The sequence below is a fragment of the Dermacentor andersoni genome, chromosome 8 (genome assembly GCF_023375885.2).
Source record: "Dermacentor andersoni chromosome 8, qqDerAnde1_hic_scaffold, whole genome shotgun sequence".
Taxonomy (NCBI): domain Eukaryota; kingdom Metazoa; phylum Arthropoda; class Arachnida; order Ixodida; family Ixodidae; genus Dermacentor; species Dermacentor andersoni.
Window position 1 is genome coordinate 98,438,637 of NC_092821.1, and position 20,573 is coordinate 98,459,209.

Below are 20,573 nucleotides of genomic sequence, written 5' to 3' on the forward strand. Positions count from 1 at the left end.
GCTGCAGTTTCTAACTGTGGGACCTCTTTCTGTATAACTTCTACTGCACATATGTACCACTAGTGAATGAAGCAATAAACTTGAAACTTGAAAGAGACTACAAAGCATAGTGAAACGAAAAATTTTAGTTTGTAACCGAACGGTCAATAAGAAGGCAAGAAAGGTGCTAGTAACATATCGCGTGGTTGCTCGTAGTACAGTTTTGCCTGTGGAGAACAAAGCATTTAGCACAAAGGCAGACCTGGCATTTTTTATCGCTGTCCGTGTCGGCTAGAACGCGACTCAGGCATAATTTTCGCGAATTCATGGCAGACTTCTTTTCGCAGATCCAGTACGAAACAGTTGCAACGAGGAAGAAAAGGAAACATGCAAATCGATGGGAATGACATGTGAATTCGCAGACGGCTATGCCGTGTGCATGGGTAAGAGTTGTATGGCAGCTTTATATTGCGTGTTTTGTTAAGTACCAGAATTTATAAAAATCACTCGTGGCAGACAGCGCAGCTTTAATTTTCGTGGATTGCCTGAAGAGGAGGGCATTTCTTGCACACTAGCTCAAACTGCTGAATTTGCAAATTAACAAAATTTTTCTTTTCTTTTTTAACCGCATAACTTTACACATTGAAATTCACGCACTGAAGCCAGTGAGCTTTTGAGGCACATTCACTTGGAACAACTTTTGAATCTATCACCAGTTTTTGAGCTTACGACATTGACGGTTGAGGGTAAAAAGCAACAACTGGCACACCAATGTATTTCGTCAAGCGTCTTGGAAAGCGTCTCGAAACTGGTGTCATCATTGTAATCAGTTGTAGTTGAATATGCCTTGTGAGCTTTGGGACAGGCATGACGTCAGCCAGCTTTTCTTTTTCTCTTTCTTCCCTAAAATATAGGCCACGCTCAAAACTCGGTCAGCCTTTTCTTTGTATAACCAACACATTCGTAAGCAGGAAACATCTCGTACAATTCACCTTCGGTTCCAATTGAACTTTTCAACAAAATTTGTTTCTTTTTGGACACTTATGACGTCAGCCTTGATGTGCCGACAATGCGACAAAGTGTGACTAATATATTTCGTGAGTATCCGTCACGTATACAAACAACGTCACTGCCTACGAGTCATAAATTTCAAAATATGTCAAAGTAATCAGAAATATAATTAGTGAAAAATGGTCAATTAGCCTTCAGTTCGCTTTATTGCCGTAATAACCCCAAGACGGGGCATCATACATAAGGGCGAACATGCATATCAGTAAATAAGGGTGATTCTTCAATAACGGTGACAATCAACCAGGACGTCGTTTCGCAAAGAAAACGAACAAAATCCGGGCCTAAATACACATGGAACAGTCAATCTTGCCTTCCAAGTAATAAAAAAAATTTGACCTCTTGGGTTTTACGTGCCAAAACCACTGTATTATTATGAGGCCCGCCGTAGTCGGGGATTCTGAATTCGTTTGGACCACCTGGATTTCTTTAACGTGCACCCAATGCACAGTACGCTGGGGTTATTGCATTTCTCCCCCGTCGAAATGCGGCCGCCGCGGCCAGGATTTGATCCCGCACTTTCAGGCTTAGCAGGCCAACGCCATCGCCACTGCGCCACCAGGGCAGGTCTTCCAAGTACTCAGCGAGGTTTCTTAAATACCTTCGGGTCTCCTCGCTGCTGCTCGGCAAAGTCATCTGCTCTTATTGTTCCTATAAATGTATCCTTGTCTTGGTCGTCTTGCAGCGGCGGGTCAATAGGGGCGCGAGACAAGCAGTCGGATTTCTTGCCGAGAAGACCAGAAATTACACGGCTACTACTGCCGTCACAATGAATGCCTCAGTGCCGCCTACACCGATCGCGCTGCATCAGCCCAGGGAGCCACCGACATTTCGCGGTTCATAAATTGAAGACCCGGAAAGCTGGCTGGAGAGCTACGAAAGGATGCACTATGTTAACTGGAATGGCGAAGTCAAGCAGCGGCATGTCTTTTTTTTTCGCATTGGAGGACGTCGCTAGGACGTCGTTCGAGAATAAAAAATTTACCCTAACAACGGCGGACCTATTTCACGACAGCTTCCTGCAGACGTTCACGAGTATCGTAAGGAAAGAGTGAACGAAATCTCTGCTAGAAGCCCACATGCAGCTACCAAGCGAGAACGGCAGCACGTTCACGGAGGAGATGACTCACCTGTTCCGCCCCAAAACGCATGTAGAAAGTTCGCTGCTTGACGTGGGATGTAAAGAAAGAACTCTTCACCGGGATTGTGGGGAAATTAGCCCAATACCGTAGCAAAACTTCTGTCTGAAGCCACGACCACTGAGAAGACGTAATGCACGCCACAAAATTTTGTTACGCAGTAGTGAAAGTGAACAAAGCCGCAAAACTGGGAATGACGAAACTGGCGTTTCATTGGGAGAACTGGTGCCCTCAAAAATAGGCTACACTCAAAGAACGGCGGCAGCAACGAACACGGTCGGCGATCGTCGAAAATCTGAACAGCGGGTCAAGCGCGTCTCCTTTTATACATCAGTCATCGAAGGTCCAGAGTAATCGCTGTTGCCCGCGCATCTTCCAGGAAGTTCTACACGATTCGCGTCACTCATGCATGAAATCAGATTACGCAAGGTTCGTGACAACAGGCAGCAGATAGAACCACCGATAACATTCGAGAAACTTCCGATACACGCAGCCGCGTCCTGCGCTGTGCGGTAACATTTGTTAGGCGGTGAAACGTGGTCACTCGATAAAGACAAACAAGTACACGCTTCAATACCCCCCCCCCCACTCTTAAAAATCATCGACCCGATGCTTCAAACAAACGAAAGCAATGAACAAAAACACCCGTAGCAAAGAAACAACAAAATAAGGAAGTTGATCAGCGAGCGTAACAGGGCTTAATATGCACCACGTGCACCACTCCAGATCGTGCGCAACGCCGCTGTGAATGCGAAATGCCGTCTGGCACTACCTCATAGTCCAGTGCACCAATACGTCAGATGATCTTGTAGAGTCCAAAATGGCGTCACAATAGTTTCGCACTGAGTCCTCGTCGGGGTATCGCGGTCCAAATCAAAACACGGTCACCGGACTGGTACATCACGTAGCGTCGTCGGAGGTTGTAGTATCGGCTGTCGGTACTCTGCTGGTTCTTGATCTGTAGGCGGCTGAGCTGTCGGGCTTCTTCGGCGCCCTGGATGGGTGGCGATGTCAAGATTCTCTTCGTCGGTGACGTCCGGCAGCATGGCGTCAATAATGGTTGTAGGTTTCCTGCCGTAAACGCGCTTGAACGGCCTATCTGTGTTGTTTCTTGCACCGCCCTATTGTAAGCGTAGGTTACGTACGGCAGGACGGCATCCCAGGTCTTGTGTTCGACGTCGACCCACATTACTAGATTTCGGCGAGGGTCTTATTGAGGCGCTCCATAACACCATTCGTCTGCGGGTGGCGGCCAGTTGTCCTCCTGTGGCTTGTCTGACTGTACTGCAAAATGCCTTGGGTGGAGCTCTGCTGTAAAGGCTCTTCCTCTGTCGGTGATGAGGACTCCTGGGGAGTCTTGATGAAGCAGGATGTTCTCGACGAATAATTTCGCCACTTCGGCTGCGCTACCCTTCGGCAGAGCTTTCGTTTCAGCTAAGCAGGTGAGGTAGTCCGTCGCCACGACGATCCATTTATTTCCCGCTGTTGACGTCGAAAAGGGTCCCGACAAGACTATCCCGATCTGCTGAAATGGTCGGCAAGGAGGCTCGATCGGCTGTAGTAATCCCGCTAGCCGTGTTGCTGGTGTCTTGCGTCACTGAAAGTGTCAGCATGAACGGGCGACGTCGGCAGTCAAGTGCGGCCAGTAACACTTTTCCTGTATCCTCGATAGCGTCCAGAAGAATCCGAGGTGCCCAGCCATCGGATCGTCATGTAGGGCGTGCAGCACTTCTGGACGCAGTGCTGAGTGAACAAGAAGGTAGCTGGCGCGGACTGGTGAGAAGTTCTTTATGAGTTGGTTATTTTGAAGCTAGAACGAAGACAATCCTCGCTTAAATGCCCTGCAGACAACGTCAGTCTGCCCTTCCAAATACTTGACGAGGCTTTCAGCTCCGCGTATGCTCGTTGCTGTTCAGCGAAGTCTTCCGCGCTTATTGTTCCAAGGAAGGCGTCGTCATCGTAATCATCTTGTGGCGGCGGGTCAATGGGGGCGCGTGATAGACAATAGTCATTAGAGTGTCTTTGTCCAGACTTGTAGGTAACAGTGATATCATGTTTTTGCACTCTTAGGCTCCACTGCGCCAACCGTCCTGAAGGGTCCTTTAAGTTCGCTAGCCAACACAACAAGTGCTGGTCGCTTACCTGCCATATAGGTAAGGGCGTGATTTTGCTGTAGCCCAAGCGATATCGAGGCGTTCCTTTTCGGTCGTAGAATAATTGCCTTCTGCTTTCGACAGCGAACGGCTAGCTTAAGCTATCACCCGTTCAAGTCCGTCTTTCGTCTGGACTATGGCAGCACCGAGGCCTAGGCTACTGGAATCAGTGTGGACTTCTGTATCGGCGTCCTCGTCGGAGTGCGCAAGTACCAGTGGCAACTGCATACGTCGTTTGAGTTCTTGAAGTACGTTGGCCTGCGGCGTTTCCCACTTGAACTCGACATTGCATTTAGTTAGATGCGTTAGCGGCTGAGCGATACATGAAAAGTCCTCGACAAGGCGCCTGTAGTAGGCACACATGCCAAGGAATCTACGCACTGCCTTCTTGTCGATGGGCTGCTAAAGCTTTGCGATGGCAGCTGTCTTCTGCGGGTCAGGGCGGACTCCAGGTTTGCTAATGACGTGGCTAGGAACAGAAGCTCATCGTAAGCGAAGCGGTGCTTTTCCGGCTTCAGAGTGTGCCGTGATGCCTTGATAGCCTCTAGTACAATCACAAGCCACCTAAGGTGATCGTCGAAATTTCTGGCAAAGACGACAACATCATCTGAGCAAATAAGACAGGTCTGCAACTTAAATTCTGCTAACACCGTATCTACGACGCGATGGAACGTTGCAGGCGCCGAGCACAGTCCGAACAGCATGACCTTGAACTCGCAGAGGCCGTCTGGCGTGATGAAGGCGGTCTTTTAGCGATCTCTCTCGTCGACTTCTATGTGCCAGTAGCCAGGCTTGAGATACATCGAGAAGAAGTATTTAGTGTTGCAGAGCCAATCCAATGCGTCGTCTATCCGTGTTAGGGGGTATATGTCCTTTTTAATGATCTTGTTCAGTCGACGATAATCGACGCAGAAACGTAAGGTTCCGTCCTTTTTCTTCACCAAGACAACAGGGAATGCCCACGGGCTTTTCGACGGCCGAATGATGTCGTCGCACAGAATTTCGTCGACTTGTCTTATGGCTTCACGTCGAAACTCGGTAAGGGCTCTGGAGGAGTGGTGGAGCGCACTCTTCGGTTAGTATGCGATGTTTTGCGACTGGTGTTTGTCGAATCCTCGATGACGTCAAAAAGCAGTCTTTGTATCGTCGAAGCAGACTTCTAAGCTGCCGTTGCTTAATCATGGGCAGGCTTGGATTTGTGTCTAGGTCTGTTTTGGGAAATATGGTCATCGAGGTAGATGCGGCATAATTCAACAGAACAAAGGCATTGCTGGTTTTCACAATTTCCTCGATGTATGCGATCGTTGTGCCCCTGTTGATGTGCTTGAACTCCTGGCTGAAGTTTGTCAGCAACACTTTCGCCTTCCCTCAGTGCAGTCGAGCGATCGCTCTTGCGACGTATTTTCACGTTTGGCAGTAGATGTTGGTCGCCATCGATGACGCCTTCTACGTCTGCGGATGTTTCGATGCCGACGGAAATAATGCTGGAGCGAGGCGGGATGCTTAATGGATCTTCGAGAACAGTCAAAGCGTGGTGACTATGACAGCTCTCTGGCGGTACCGCTTGATCTTCCGACAGCAGTATGGACTTTGACTTAAGGCCGATGACAGTGCCGTGTTGGTTCCGGAAGTCCATGCCGAGAATGACGTCTCGTGAACACTGCTGGCGGATAGCGAAGGTGGCACGGTAGGTCGGGTCGTGAACCGTAATTCTTGCCGTGCAGATTCTAGTCAGCTTTATAAGGTGTCCTCCAGCTGTCCGGATTTGAGGGCCTTCCCATTCAGTCTTAACTTTCTTCAAATGAGTGGCGAGGGGTCCAGTCCTCATGGAGTAGTCGGCTTCTGTGTCTGTTAACGTAGTGACTGCAAGGCCATCGAGAAATAAATCGAGGTCGGTGATTCTTTGTCTTGCATTGCAGTTAGGTCTCAGCGTCAGATCACGGCTGCGTCGTGGTGACGTGTGGCTGGAATGCCGCGTCGTCAGGTCTTCTTTTGCCGGCGTATTCTTTGCTTCTAGGCTTCGTGTGGATGACGGTATGGTATGGTGTGAAAAACTTTATTTTGGTCCTGAGGGATCAGTCTGGGACTGATGCGGGCCGCTCCTACGTCGGTACAGAGAGGCCGAGCCCCTCTGCCATCACACGGGCCCTCTGGACAGCCCTGAGTTGGTCCGCCAACACTTCACTGTGCAGCATGCGCTACCACCACTGTTCACCTCGAGAGCCATCACCGGCCAACGCCAAGCAGCGCCACAGCATGTGTTGTAAATCGAGCAAACCCCCCCACTTACTACAATAGACTGAAACCCCGCAGTCCGGATTAATTTTATTCATGATGACCGGGTTAGGGTACGTTCGTGTCTGCAGAAGCCTTAATGTAACCGCCTGCGGCCTATTTAATTTAGGATGTGGCAGCGGGAATGCCCTGCGCCCTAAGTAATAGTGCTTGGTGATGTCGTTGTAGGTTAACAGTTGGTCCCTGTACTCAGGAGCGGGAGATCCAGCCCCTTCAGGGAGTACACGGCACACTAATCCTCGTGCCTCCCTGTGCGCCACCTCGTTGAGGTTACGCGGGGCTCCCTCCACTGTCCCCATGTGCGCTGGGAACCAAGTAACTGTATGTGGATGACGGTGTCTCGTTGATATATTGTCGAGACCGTCTTTTCGGCGTCTTCGTCGGCGGCGGAGGATTTTCGTCAGTTAGACGAACAGCAACCGCACCTCCATCGGTTGCTGCTTTTAGTTTTCCGGATATGGGTTCCCAGACCGGCCCCGGGCTGGGCCAGTGTATGGTCGGCGGTGGACAAGTAGCGGCCTGGTGACGGCGAACAGGACGGTCGTCGAGAGCTTCTCTGAGCGGCGGCGAGGTATAGTCGGCGATGTCACGTGGGCGTTCACCTCGCTGTGGGCGCGGTGCGTTGATGGCGTACTCTCGCAGTCCCATCTCGCGGTAAGGACATCGGCGGTAGATGTGGCCGGCTTCTCCGCAATGATATCAAAGTGGACGGTGGCCGGGGGCACGGCAAACGTCAGTCTTCCTTGTAACGCTGCGCGGGCGATGGGTTGGCGTACTGGCAGCAGCAGTGGTGGACGACCGAATAGTGGCGTAACCGGGCCCTGGTGCATGTGCAGAGGGGGAACGTGATGGCGGGCTACGACGGCATACGTCATTGTTTCCGGCTGAGGCTGCGGCGATTGAGGTACTCCGAGTGATTGTTGGAGTTCCTCGCATACGACGTCGGCAATCGAAGGCACTTGAGGCTGTGATGAAGGGAACAGCTTCAAGCTCTTCCCACACGACCACTCTGAGAGTCTCGCGCAGGACGTCGGTGGCCAGTGACTGAACTCCGGCGTACTTTGTCCAGTTCATGCGGCGATTGAATTGCCGGTTCCGCATTTCTAATGTGTTCCCGATACTGGTGGCCTTGTGAAGAAGCTCGTCGACGGCTTTCGGTGGGCTTTGTATAACTCCGGCCAAAAGTTCCTCCTTCACACGACGCATGAGTAGGTGGACTTTCTTCTCGGACATTTCCGTGTCAACGTGGCGGAATAGATGGCTCATCTCCTCCGTGAAGATCGCGATGGTCTCATTGGGCAGCCGCACTCGGGTTTCTAGTAGAGCTTGGGCTCGTTCTCTGCGTACGACGCTTGTGAATATCTGCAGGAAGCCGCTTCAGAAGAGGTCTCACATCGTTAAGGCGGCTTCTCTATTTACGAACCACGTCCTGACAGTATCTTCCAATGCGAAAAAGACCTGTCGGCGCTTGTCGTCGGATTCCTAGTTGTTGAAGGCCGCGGTTCGTTCATAGGTCTCCAGCCAGGTTTCTGGGTCTTGAGACGATGATCCATGGAAGGTTGGTGGCTTCCAAATTTGTTGCAGCAGAATGGGGGACGCCGGGGCAACCATTGGGGTTGCTGACTTGGGCTTGATCCCTCTGGTCTTCTCGGGAAGAGGTCCGTATTACGGTAGCAGTCCTTGCTGCCAGTGGCTAGCTCGCTGGTCTTTGGCGGCGTTGGTGTTGTCCTCGGACTCAGATCGCGGCTTTGCGGGGCCGTTCGGCAGATAAAAGCTCAAGCACCTCCACCAGATGTCACTAGTATTGACGGTGAATAAAGGAGCACAACTGGAAATTACGAAGCTAGCGTTTTATTAGGTGAACTTGTGCCCTCAAAAACAGGCTACACTCAAAGAACTTAGGGACTCAGCTGCGAAAAGGACCATTGTCCATCCTGTGTATGTGACACCTGAGGATTTCACCGGGGATCTGTGTGCATCCGGCCCATAGCCAGCGTAAAGATTGAGGTGTCTTTCGAACTATTGCTGACTGAAGCCGCAGTATCGCAATATCTGTCCAAACATTATCCCAACATACTTTGAAATCGCTCGGAGATGCTGTTGAAGAAGGGCCTGAGCTTTGGCGACCATACGGCCCAAGCTCTCATGCGTTCCAAAAATCGGGAGATAGCAGTGAAGATAAAACATGGCAACAAAGCCAAAATATGCCTCATGACATAGACACTCAGGAAACACTACCCATAGGTACTGAAAGCAGTGAGAAAAACGCTAACGAGGACAAATCCGGGTCAGAGGGAATACCGCAGCAAGCGTTAAAAGAGGAATTAGAGACTAATTTGGTACTGCCACACTCGTAACGTTTTTAGCCCTACTGAGGGTTGATAAAGAAGGACTCGCCGCAGAACAAGGGGCAATATATGTCTCAACAAGCTGAAAGAACTGGAGGAAAAGGGGATAGCCTGAAAGCACCTCACTTTTCAGTGCCGTGGTGGTCTTTTGTACCAACAGTACAAAGAAACGATGGGAGTACAGTACGATCAGTTCGTTGTTCCCTCAAAATACAGAGCTCCAATCCTCAAGCTGTGCCATGGCAATGAATGGGCGGGTCATTTAGACATAGAGAAGACTAAAGACAGGTTACTGCGAGAATTTTATTGGCCGGCATGCTTCAAAGACGTACAGAATTATGTCCAGACGTTTGAGGCTTGTCAGAAAGTGGGGAAGCTACACGAAACTAGGAAAGTACCTATGAAGTTGGATGTTGTAATCACTGAACCCTTCAAGTGCTTAGTGGTCGGTGTGATGGGACCCCTTCCCTTCACTTGTTCAGGGCACAAATACATTTTCACGATGATTTGCCCCACAACCAAGGTTCCGGAGGCCTTTTCTCTTAAAAGAAATCAATTCATCGAGGTAGCTGAAGCCTTACTCTCGGTATTCTCCTGATTAGGTTTCCCATCTGAGCTGCAAAGCGATGAGGTCAGCGTGTTCACCAGAGCCCTTTCTAACATGTTCCTAGAAAGTTGCGGCATTCGCATAATTCGCAGTTTAGTGCAACATCCACAGAGCAACAGTGTAGAAGCATGGCACTCCGTGTTGGAAAGGGTACTGCGGGCTTTGTGTTACGAGCAAAAAAGGACTGGGCGGCGCGCTTAGGCCGCTATGTTTGCCTTGCGGTCGGTGCCGCATGAAGACACAGGGTTCAGCTCAGCCGAGCCCGTTATGGTAGGTCGCTTCGATCTCCTCTTCAAATGGTGCGCGACGCATGGGAAGGGCGTGGATATGATCCTACAGTTGTTTAGTGCGTATTAGAACTGCTAGAGCAGTTGCAATATTGTCAAGAGCTGGTGGAAGCAAACATGAAATCCGCCCAGAGAAAGGATAAAGTATACTACAATAGGAACGCTCGGAAGTGCACTTTCACTGTAGGAGATGGGGTACCTTTACTAACGGCGTCCCCAAAAACAAACTAGAACGTCGTTTGGGAAGGACCTGCGGAAGTCATAGAGAAGCTCTCAGACATTAACTATGCCATCAAATTACTAGGCAGATGTGAAAAGCTGAGGATCTACCACACGAGCTTAATAAAGCCATATCGAGAGCGCGAAGCCATAGTTCATCGTGCACTAAATATGCCCGAAGTGGAAAAGAATTTGCTTATCCATTGCCGTCAACAGAACTTCCACTTGCTAAAGTTTACGCGGACATAGGCGGAGACCCAAGTTTATATCTACCCCGGCGAAGCGAACTGCGAGAGCTTGCGGGTAGCTTCGAAGTTTTTTTTTATCCTGTTTTTTTATCGGCCAGGTAGAACTGGCTTGATAGAGCGGGATATTAAATTGCTATCGGACGCGCCCATTCAGTGCAGGCGCTACCGTTTTTCACCTAGGTACAGGGAAATTTTGGTAACCGACATCCAGAGGATGTTAGAGCTGCGTTTAATTGTTCCCTCCGAGAGTGAGTACACGTCCCCACTAATTCTGGTTGAGGCTCAGGGGATAAGTCCCGTTCCTTGTATCGATTGCCGCAAGCTAAACGCCATAACCAAAGATCAGAATTAGCTTATTCCTAATCTGCAAGAGTGGGTAAAGACCATCAGCACGGCAGAATGCGTGTCTACGCTAGACTTCTACAGCATATGTGTGTCTACGCTAGAACCAGGGGTTACTGGCAGGTACCATTGACAGAGCAAGCTAGCTATTATGCCAATTTAACATCCTCTCTAGATACCTTTCGGCCTCTTGGCTTCACCTTCGGATTAAGAAACGCTCCGTTCTGTTTCTCACGACTTATAGACCGGGTTCCGAAAGCAACGTAGGACTACACGCTTCTCTACTTAGATGACACCACAGTCTTCTCAAACTTGGGAGGATTATTTGCAGCACCTTAAGAAGACGCTGAAGAGCTTGCGTGTGGCCGGTTTGGCCCTGAAGGGCGTAAAATGTCAACTAGGAACAGCCGAAGTTAGCTACTTAGGCCACAAAGTCGGACGTGGCCACAGGCGCCCCCTTAAGATAAAAGTAGCCGCCATATCAGATTACCCAAAACCCGTGACGAAAACAGATGTCCGTTCCTTTTTGGGACTAACTGGTTATTATCATCATTTATCTGTAAATTTTCTGAGATCGCGAGTCCATCATGCACAGTTTACAAAAGAATGAATCAGTGGACCTTCTGTGCAACGAGCAAAAAAGCATCTCTTCTTTTTTCAAGTTAAAGGCCACATTAGCCGATAAACCGGTCTTTAGAGCTCCTGTGTATGATCTTCCTTTTACTTTGCAATGCAACGCAAGTGATCGAGGTATGGGCGCGGTGCTCAGTCAGAAAAAATGAAATCGGGGACGAACAACAGGGTAGTCTTCGTAAGCCGGAAGCTGACCGTCGGCGAACTGGTCTATAGTACTTCAGAAAAGGAGTGCGCTTGCTTGGTATGGGCAATACACAAGCTCCAATGTTATCTGGCCGGATCACGGTTCATAGTGAAAACTGATCATTGTCCTTCGACGTGGTTTAGAAATATCTCCCTGGGCAATGGCAGACTGCTCCACTGGAGCCTGCAAGAGCTGCATAGCTGTACGTGACATGTGCATGAGCTTTGATGTCGGGTACTGGAAAGGACGCGACAATCCGATCGCGGATGACCTCAGCCGTAGCTTCGCTGTATGAAGCACAATGTGAAAAAGGGCCCCTTTTCGTTCTTTTCTTTTTCTTCGAATGCATTTTGTGTTTCTGTTTTGAATGTATGATTAACCCCTTTATTGCTGTGTTTCAATGCGCTCTCAGTTTCTCACTAACCGTGGCTTTCTAAAAAAATCGTTAGGCATTAGGTCGGTCAAAATACACATTGAAGTTTAGTTTTCTCCTTTTGTTATTTCTAGGGAATCTCGAACGAGGGCTGCAGGTACGATTCTGATAAGGTTTTATGTGAAGAACGTGTGAACCTGGCAGTTCTCATGATTGGTTGGGCGTCTTCTGTTTATTGTGCCTTGGGCTTGGCGTGGTTTATTTCCAGGTGTCATCTGGCATTACTTGGAACAAACAGCTGTTATGATAAGCTTCGACTTCGACCTCTCAAGTATGGGAAACATTCAAGCGGACTTTCCTGTCGAAATAATTGCCCTGTTCCACCAAAAAAGTGTCACACGTGTATGTCCTGAACAGACACAAAGGGGAGGACCCAGAGAAGACGCGAAGGGGAAGAGGTCGTTGACTTCACTATCTGACAAAGGCACTGACACTTCCACAAGTGCCCCAAGCTTCTCGAGGAGACATGGACTACCGCGAGGGGTTATTTAAGGCCGCCCTGGCCGCCCTATTAGGTAGAATTGCTCGAAATTCAGATAGTCATAACTATGTACCAATGAAGTTAAGATTATTTTCATGTTTTTCATCATCACGATTCCCGTCTTCGTTGTCGTTTCCTGATGCTTGTGGTGAATACCCATCGCACCCGGTCGAGAATGTATCACCGCCACGCCGTGATTCCGTCGCCAGCCCCTGTATGTCAGCTCGCGCAGCACCCCAAAAAAAGACGCACTACCGACAACCACCCGCTATGCAATCACTGCGGAAAAACGGGCCATGTCTACCGCCATTGCCCATACCGCGCCATGGGGGCTACAAAGGCTCGCCGTCAACGTGCAGCGTCCAATGCAGGCGAACGGCATCGTGATATCGCGGACTACCTCGCCATCACTCAATGGACACCTTGACGGCCCTCACGTTCGCCATCACCAGGACGCTCTCTCCTGATAGCGCCGGCAGTGCACTTACCCGACCCGTGGTCAGTCTTTCAGCCCATATCTGGAAAACTGAAAGTAGCAACCGATAGAGGCTATGGTTGTATTCGTCGAAATTCTGAAAATTCTCTGCCGCCGACGAAGATGCCGCAAGAACCATTCCGATGATGTAGCGACGACACGCCGCTACCCGAATGAAGCCTCAAGTACAAGGAAATGCCGCCTAAGGAAAAGTTGATGACAGGATGTAACATCACTGGGACAATGCGATGCAGCCATGATCCAACGCCACGGCATATCTCCAGTGCAACACAAAGGAAACACCACAGACTTCGACGTGCTTCTTGACGGCCATGCAACCATCGCTTTAACACACACAGGATCTGACTATTCCATCATAAATGGATCCTTTGCTGCTGAGTTGAAGAAAGTAAATACATGGGAAGTTCCCCAAATTAGAATGGCGCGAGGACACCTAAAGCACCGATTGGCATCTTAATAGAAAGAGTCACAGTTCATAAACATACTTACCCTGTATCGATTGTTATCCTCCGTATTAGGCTGCCAAGCACGAGTTCGTGGGATCAAATCCCGGCCAGGGCCACCGCATTTCAATGGAGGCGAAATGTGAAAACACCCCTGTATTTAGATTTAGGTGTATATGAAAGAACCCTAGGTTGTTCAAATTTCCGGAGTCCCCCACTATGGCGTGCCTCTTAATCAGATTGTGATTTTGGCACGTAAGACTACATAAATAGTTTTGCTTATCCACCAACAATGCTCACAGGCAGTAATTCCCGGCATGGACTTCTTTAGTCAGCACAGTGCAGTCATCGACTTAAAGTCTAAATCAGTAACTTTGTCTATAGACATAGCGATACCACCGGATAGGACCCTCAATGAACATGCCTTGAGTGTATTTGAACACCAAGTCAATACTCCACCTCGTGCCAGCATCCTGATTTCTGTTGGTACAGAAGCAGTAAAAGAAATAGAAGCAATCGCTGAGAGTAGTGACCACCAGCTGCTCGACGGCGAACTTGGCACCGCAAGAGGAATCATTCAATTCCATGAAGGATAAATCTCGGGTAATGGTGACAAGTTTCAGCCAGAAATTTATACAGCTGAACAAGAGCACAAAGATCGCATACATAGAAAGTGTTGAAACTAGTAATATGTTTGCCCTCTCGGATTCTACCACATCTACTTCGACGGCCACTTCCCTGAACAATCGAATTCTTCCGATGTGTAAACAGGAACAGCATCGAAGTCTTCTACAACAGTGCAAGGACTGCTACACAGCGTCACCAAAGATTCAACAAACACCAATTTCTAACCACCACATAATCACCGAAGAATGTGCTCGACTACTCACTCAGTGCCCCTACCGGCTTTTCACACTAGAATGAGAAGTTATAAAACAACTTGACTAAATGCTGCGTAATGAAATCATCCAGCCCTTTAGAATATCCCAAAGGCACCTCGCTGTAGTCTTAGTGAAGAAGGGTGGAAGTCTGAATTCTAGCATCGATTATAGTCAACGTACGCGTGTTGATATCGATTTCGACACTCTAAGCTTGCACCCTTTCAGGCTTATCTTGTTCTACAACAATGGTCATCTGTCTTGCGCACCTTTCCTTTTTAAACGGTGTGCGCCCGGTACTTCCAGGTTACGAATGGCATGCATGTCATCAACATGTCATTGCATTTTCTATAGGAAAGTAGCAAGCGAAGTTTTTAAGAAAGGAAACGCAAGCAAGGCTGATGACGATTATTGTTTCAGGAAAAGCTCTAATGGGCGCAAACTTTTTAAGAACGAATTGTCTAACGCAGGTTATCCATTCCGTGATTCTTCTCAGCATTCAAAAGAAAGCCTACGCAATATTTTAAACAAAGCAGCCCCGCGCCCCATTTGCCTGCCGCAGCAGTGCTGCTGTCTAGTGCACGGCGAACGAACTAATCTTGCCCGTGTAATTTCCATTTCGGTTATAGATACGACATATCGAATCTCTTCGAGGTGGGTGCTACATTCATGGCTATATTGGATACGGCAACTTGGTTTTGGCACTTTGCTTACCGCTGTTGCAAACTGTCCTGCTCTCAGCCTGCATGCCGCAAGTCTACCGGTGGCAATCCACGTCGCAAGCAGCGAGCAATTAAGGCCGTTCGCAAGTCAGCGCCCGCTAGTGGTGGGGCCAGGAAACCGCACCGGTACAGGCCTGGAGCTGTGGCTCTGTGCGAGATTCGGCGATGTCAAAAAGGAACTGACTATTGTGAAGGTCCCCAACACTATTGCCATAACACTATAGTGACGGGATAACAGCAGCCCATTCTGTCTGGTTTCGTGGTGGCAGCAGATGAACCCTGTCACCCATTCTGCTTTGTCGAGGCACGCTCGTGAGGTGGCGTAGCAGCGAATGGGAATTTACCCGCTGTTTCGCACCCAGGTTGGCAATAAATACACAGTAATTGAAAGTGAAAATAGACGACCAGGAGTCATCAAAAATATAGTGAGAGGAACAGAGACAGTGAAGTGGATGCAGAAAATGGGAACAAACAAGACCACCGAGACTCACAAGAATAAGGAGGAATTAGAAGGGGAATTCTGTACGATAATACAAAGGCAATGAATACCTTCTAGTTGAGGTCCTAGCTCGTTGTTTAAGGACAAACAAAAATATATCGGAGCAAATATTCTTAACAAGATGAGACATGCGTCCACTCCAGCAAAAATCAAGAGACCACTCAGCACATCCTAATGTAATGCGAACGTATTCACCCACTGAAACCCGTAGTTATTGAACACGTTCGAGAAGCACTTGGATGTAAACTGAATGGAAGCATCAACCGGTCAGCAGTCGAGATAAGCAGGAGACAGTTACAGTATTAGTGGAAAAAAGCAGCGAAGAGATTAATAAGACCAGATCCGTCACAAGCTTAGCTAGCGGTACAAGGTACACCGATATGTTTTGAGGAAGAAAAAAAAGCTTCAGGAGGAGTATACCAAGTTGCTAGAAATACAAGCTTGTACAACATATTTGATTAACTCGTGCAAGTAGTAGATATTACAATGGGGCAGTTGCATTCGTGGGGGGGTGACTATTTGTCACCCCCTGGTTCAAAGGTGATGCCAGTAAAGCACCATCATCAAAGCATCAAGGAAGTGTTGCATACACGCCTCATACAAGACGCGTCTTTGAGGCGGCAATAAGGTGTCACTATATTATTTCAATGCTAATCGCATTAACGTAATATTTTAAAAAAGCAGCCCCGCGCCCCATTCGCATGCCGCAGCAGTGCTGTTGTCAAGCGCGCGGCGAACGAACTAATTCTGCCCACGTCATTTAGCATTTCGGTTATATATAGGACATATCGGATCTCTCCGAGGAGGCTGCATGGCCATATTCGAGTCGACAACTTGGCTTTGGCTCTCTGCTTACAACTGTCGCAAACTGTCCTGCTCTCAGACTGCATGCCGCAAGTCTACCACTGGCAATCCACATCGCAAGCATTGGTGTCCATGTCCTGCCGGTGGTGGGGTCAGGAAACTGCCTCGTTACAGGCCTGGCGCTGTGGCTCTGTGCGAGATGCCACGATGTCAAAAAGGAACCGACTATTGTTAAGAGCCCAATACTATTGCCATAACACTATAGTGACGGGATAACAGGAACCGATTCTGTCTGGTTTCATGGTGGCAACAGGTGAACCCTTTCACCCATTCTGCTTTGCCGAGACACGCTCGTGGGTGGCGTCGCAGCCAATGGGAATTTAGCGGCTGTTTCGCACCCAAGTTGGCAACCAAGTACAGCGTAATTGGAAGTATGAATAGGCAACCAGGAGTCATCAAAAATGTAATGACAGAAACAGAGACAGCGAAATGGATGCAGGAAATTGAAACAAAAAAGACCGTGGAGATTTCCAAGAATAGGAAGGAATTAGATAGGGAACTCTGTACGATAACACAAAGGGCAATGCATGCCTTGCTAGTTGAGGCTCGAGCTAGTTGCTTAAGGACAAAAACATACAAGAGCAAATATTTGCAACAAGATGAAGCATGTGTCTGCTGTAGCGAAAATCCGGAGAACACGTACTCAGCACATCTTAATTAAATGCGAACGTATTCCCCCACTGAGACCCGTAGACAACATACACACTCGAGAAGCACTTAGATTTAAACTGGACGGAAGCATCAACTGGTCAGCACTCAAGTTAAGCAGGAGACGCTTACAGTACTGGTGATAAAAAAAGTAGGGAAGGGATTAATACGGCCGGATTCATTGGAAGCTTAGTTAGTGGTACAAGGTAGACAGATGTGTTTTGAGGAAGAATAAATTAATAAGGAGATGTATACAAAAATGCTAGGATGAAAAGCTTGTATAGCATACGTGATTAACTCCTGTAAGTAGTTAATCTTAAAATGGGGCGGTTGCATTCGGGTGGGGGTGACTATTTGTGACGCCCCATTTCAAAGATGATGCCAATAAATCATCATCATCGAAGCGTTAGAGAGGAGCTGTGTGGCATATACGCCTCATATATGACGCGTCTCTGAGGCGGTAATAAGGTGTGTCTCTACACTATTTCAGTGCTAATCGCAGTCATATTGAGATAGATAGGTTATGCCAGAAATTTTTAGCAGTAGTTTTAACATGGAGAGAGAACACTTATTCACTGGTATTCATGTCGCATAAGCACAAAATAGAACTGCGTATTGTAGGCGTATCATGACGAACAGTGTACTGGACACTTAAGCTTTAGTAGGGCGTTAGTAGGTATATACCAGGAACACTATCGGCCGTAGTTAACTTCGAAGAAAATCACGTTTATGAACGTAGACTGCCCGCAAAACATTCGCGGTCTGCTTGTATGCGGTGCTTCCTTGTTGCTCGACGAACTCTGGGCCATGCGTCTTGCACAATAATATGACAAAACTTATTCCTCATATCGTGTCACACTTCATCACACCAAGTCCACATTTTGCGTCTTTTCTGCAGTCATCTTGCCATCTTAGGGCCTGTCAATCATCCTTCCCCTACCCCGATGCTGAGTAGCATGTAGGTAATCTTTGTTTTTATTGCGCCAACTCTGTACTTAATTTTCACAATATGCGCGCCAGCAGAAACGTGCTTTATAAGTATACCTAGCTGCGCCATATACTTGCACTTTTAAAAGAAATCGATAGCTGTGTGGTTCTTAATAGATTCAAGAGATTTAGACAGGTTAGAAAGATGTGGTTCCCATCATGTACACCCGGCCACAAAAGTTTACGGACCACGGGATCGCACAAAACGTTAAATTTCCAAGCAGCCTGTAGCAGTATCCAGTAGAACAGTATACGATAATGTTCTTAACGTATTCTAGCCGATGCCCGAAATGCAAATACCAGGCTGCGTTGTGAGGTTGCGGAGATATTCAGCTTTTTCTCAAATTTCATGGTCCGTAATATTTTGTGGCCGGGTGTACCTGCGTATTCCATGTCTGGAACGCACGAGTGTTAGATAAGCTAGTTTCTTTAACACACGGCGTAGAAAGACGCAAGTTACGGTTCAGCAGTGCGCAGTAGTATTGTAATGTGGTCTACCTAAACTTTGCCCTCGTATAGTCTTCCCTTATCCTTCTTTTCCTATCACTCTCTCTCGTAGATCCAACTCGCAACAAGTGCAAAAAGAAGGAGCACGAAGCGTGCCAGGCAACTAAAAAAGAATGCGACTTCACTGCCCATGCGGCCACGTGCGTTGGTAAGAAACCAGTCTGAAGAATCTGTTACAATCGCGAACTGCTAGTTCCATGAGAAACCGGGGTAGAAGAGAATGCCAGATACTCGCGAGCGTTCTCTGCTGCTTCTGTTCCTAACCGCCTTTCTTGCATCTTCATGAAGGTTCCCCAAAAAAAATATTTTCTGACAATTTTTTGCATAGTGAAATAAAAGCCCTGTACAGCTAATATCTTGCCAATTCAAAGTGTCCACGAAGGAAACGCATTCTCGAAGAGGTTTTTCTTCAGTCAAAAGCAATCTGAAATGCACGGTAGTGCAGAGTATATTATGGTATGTAATGTGTTGATGAATCAAGTGACCTTTATTGTTCATTGCCCGAAAACTCCTCATTACCATATAATAGCTAACTTAGCGGCCTATATTCGGTAATATTTATTTTATCATAGCTGCCTCACAGTGTATGTCACTATTGGTTACTCCACTTGATTGACGGTTTCTTTATTTCTAAAATTGCTTCGATTGTGTCATATCTTTGCTGAAGTGTTCGCAATGTCCCCTGCGCTTTGTATTGCGTACAGGCCTGAAATATTTAAAATAAATAAATAGCTACGTAAATCTCCGAAAAAGGCACAGGTTGAGAACTCAACAAAATAGCTTGGGCAGTAGGCGTTAAAAGTGGAGGACAGGACATATGAGCGGTGGCCCTCTGCCATGGCCTTTCGTACGGCTTCGACAACAAACGTACATACTTGGTCATTTAGCATAGTGGCCATAAAATCTAGGGCGAAGCTAATTTCACAGCAAATTCCTCTCCACATCCCCCAGTTGGAGGGAGTTAAAGAGGATTTATATTGAGGCGGTAGAGGGATTTCCTGTGAAATTAGCTTCGCCCAGAAATGTAGCGCTCCCTAAACTCCATCGCCCTTCTACACCCCTTGCCACCGGGCACTTCCGACACGCGACGCAAGTTAACCGCAAGAGTGGTTCGTTTTTTTAAGAAATAAAACCATAAGAAACTGTGTACTGTGCGCAAGTATCGTCCATCTTTCGCGATCCTATGCGTACAGCCTCCGCAAGGCATGTTTGAACTCTATAACGGCGAGATTGGCGATAGTGCGAGCAAAGCATGCTCCAGTGCGGCCGTCGTCTTCTACGCTGTTTACTTCGGAGGACACACGTCCTGCCAGGGTTGTCTGCGTCGGTACACTTTGCAAAGAATCTGCGCGAAGCAGAACGCCCGACCAAAACGGTTGGTTGTCTACGATACGCTTTCCATTGTGGTTTCGAATTACTGGACTCACGCATGTGCCATAGAATTGAGATTAATGAACTTAAGAAAATTTATCAGCACACACAAGATATTTGCGAACGACGGGGCTTCACAGACAAAAGCAAGGCGCGTGCACTGTTGAAGGGAAGCGTGTAGCAGACGACACTCGGACTGGAGAGTCCTTGATGCACTTGTGCGTACAACGTACAATTGCCTATCTCGCCGCTTCTCGTCATTATAAGCAGCTGACAAACGGCGTGGCAGATGCTCGCACGATGTTGTTAAAATCTGGGAGGCTGCACAAGCTGCATATACCAGTGAAACCGCCAGGCTCTGAGTCTGAGTTGTTTGTAACTTGCAAGACCATAGTTTTGGACTACACGACTTCCACCTTTTTTCTCTCGTACCAGATAACCAGCGCACCACCTGCAATGAAGAAGAGAAGAAGGAATGCCAGGAAAGGGGGAAATACTGCGACTTCAGCGCCGGTATCGCCCTTTGCGTCTGTAAGTAATTATATATATATATATTCGAATGCAGCCTGCCGTGACTGCTTACACTCCTTCCGTACTGAAATTACAACTTTCAGACACGTGTTTCCATGTGGATACGAAGCTTACTTTTGAATATACCGACAAGTGACAGCAACATAAAAATCTTGAACAGAGCTCTGAATGCAGCATTTACCCTCGGCTAAGGAAAAAAAGCTGCAGT

At 48.0% G+C, this 20,573-nt stretch overlaps 1 protein-coding gene across 11 annotated transcripts in view; it reads left to right on the plus strand.

Moving 5' to 3' along the window:
• The window catches only part of LOC126528887 (uncharacterized), a 160,932-nt gene that overhangs the window by 83,375 nt on the left and 56,984 nt on the right, over positions 1-20,573 (plus strand). For all 11 annotated transcript variants that reach the window (XM_055069753.2, XM_072289826.1, XM_072289831.1 and 8 more), the window contains 3 exons: positions 327-422; positions 18,516-18,611; positions 20,270-20,365. In XM_055069753.2, coding sequence (XP_054925728.2) covers positions 327-422; positions 18,516-18,611; positions 20,270-20,365 — 288 coding nt within the window. The remainder of the gene's footprint in view (positions 1-326; positions 423-18,515; positions 18,612-20,269; positions 20,366-20,573) is intronic.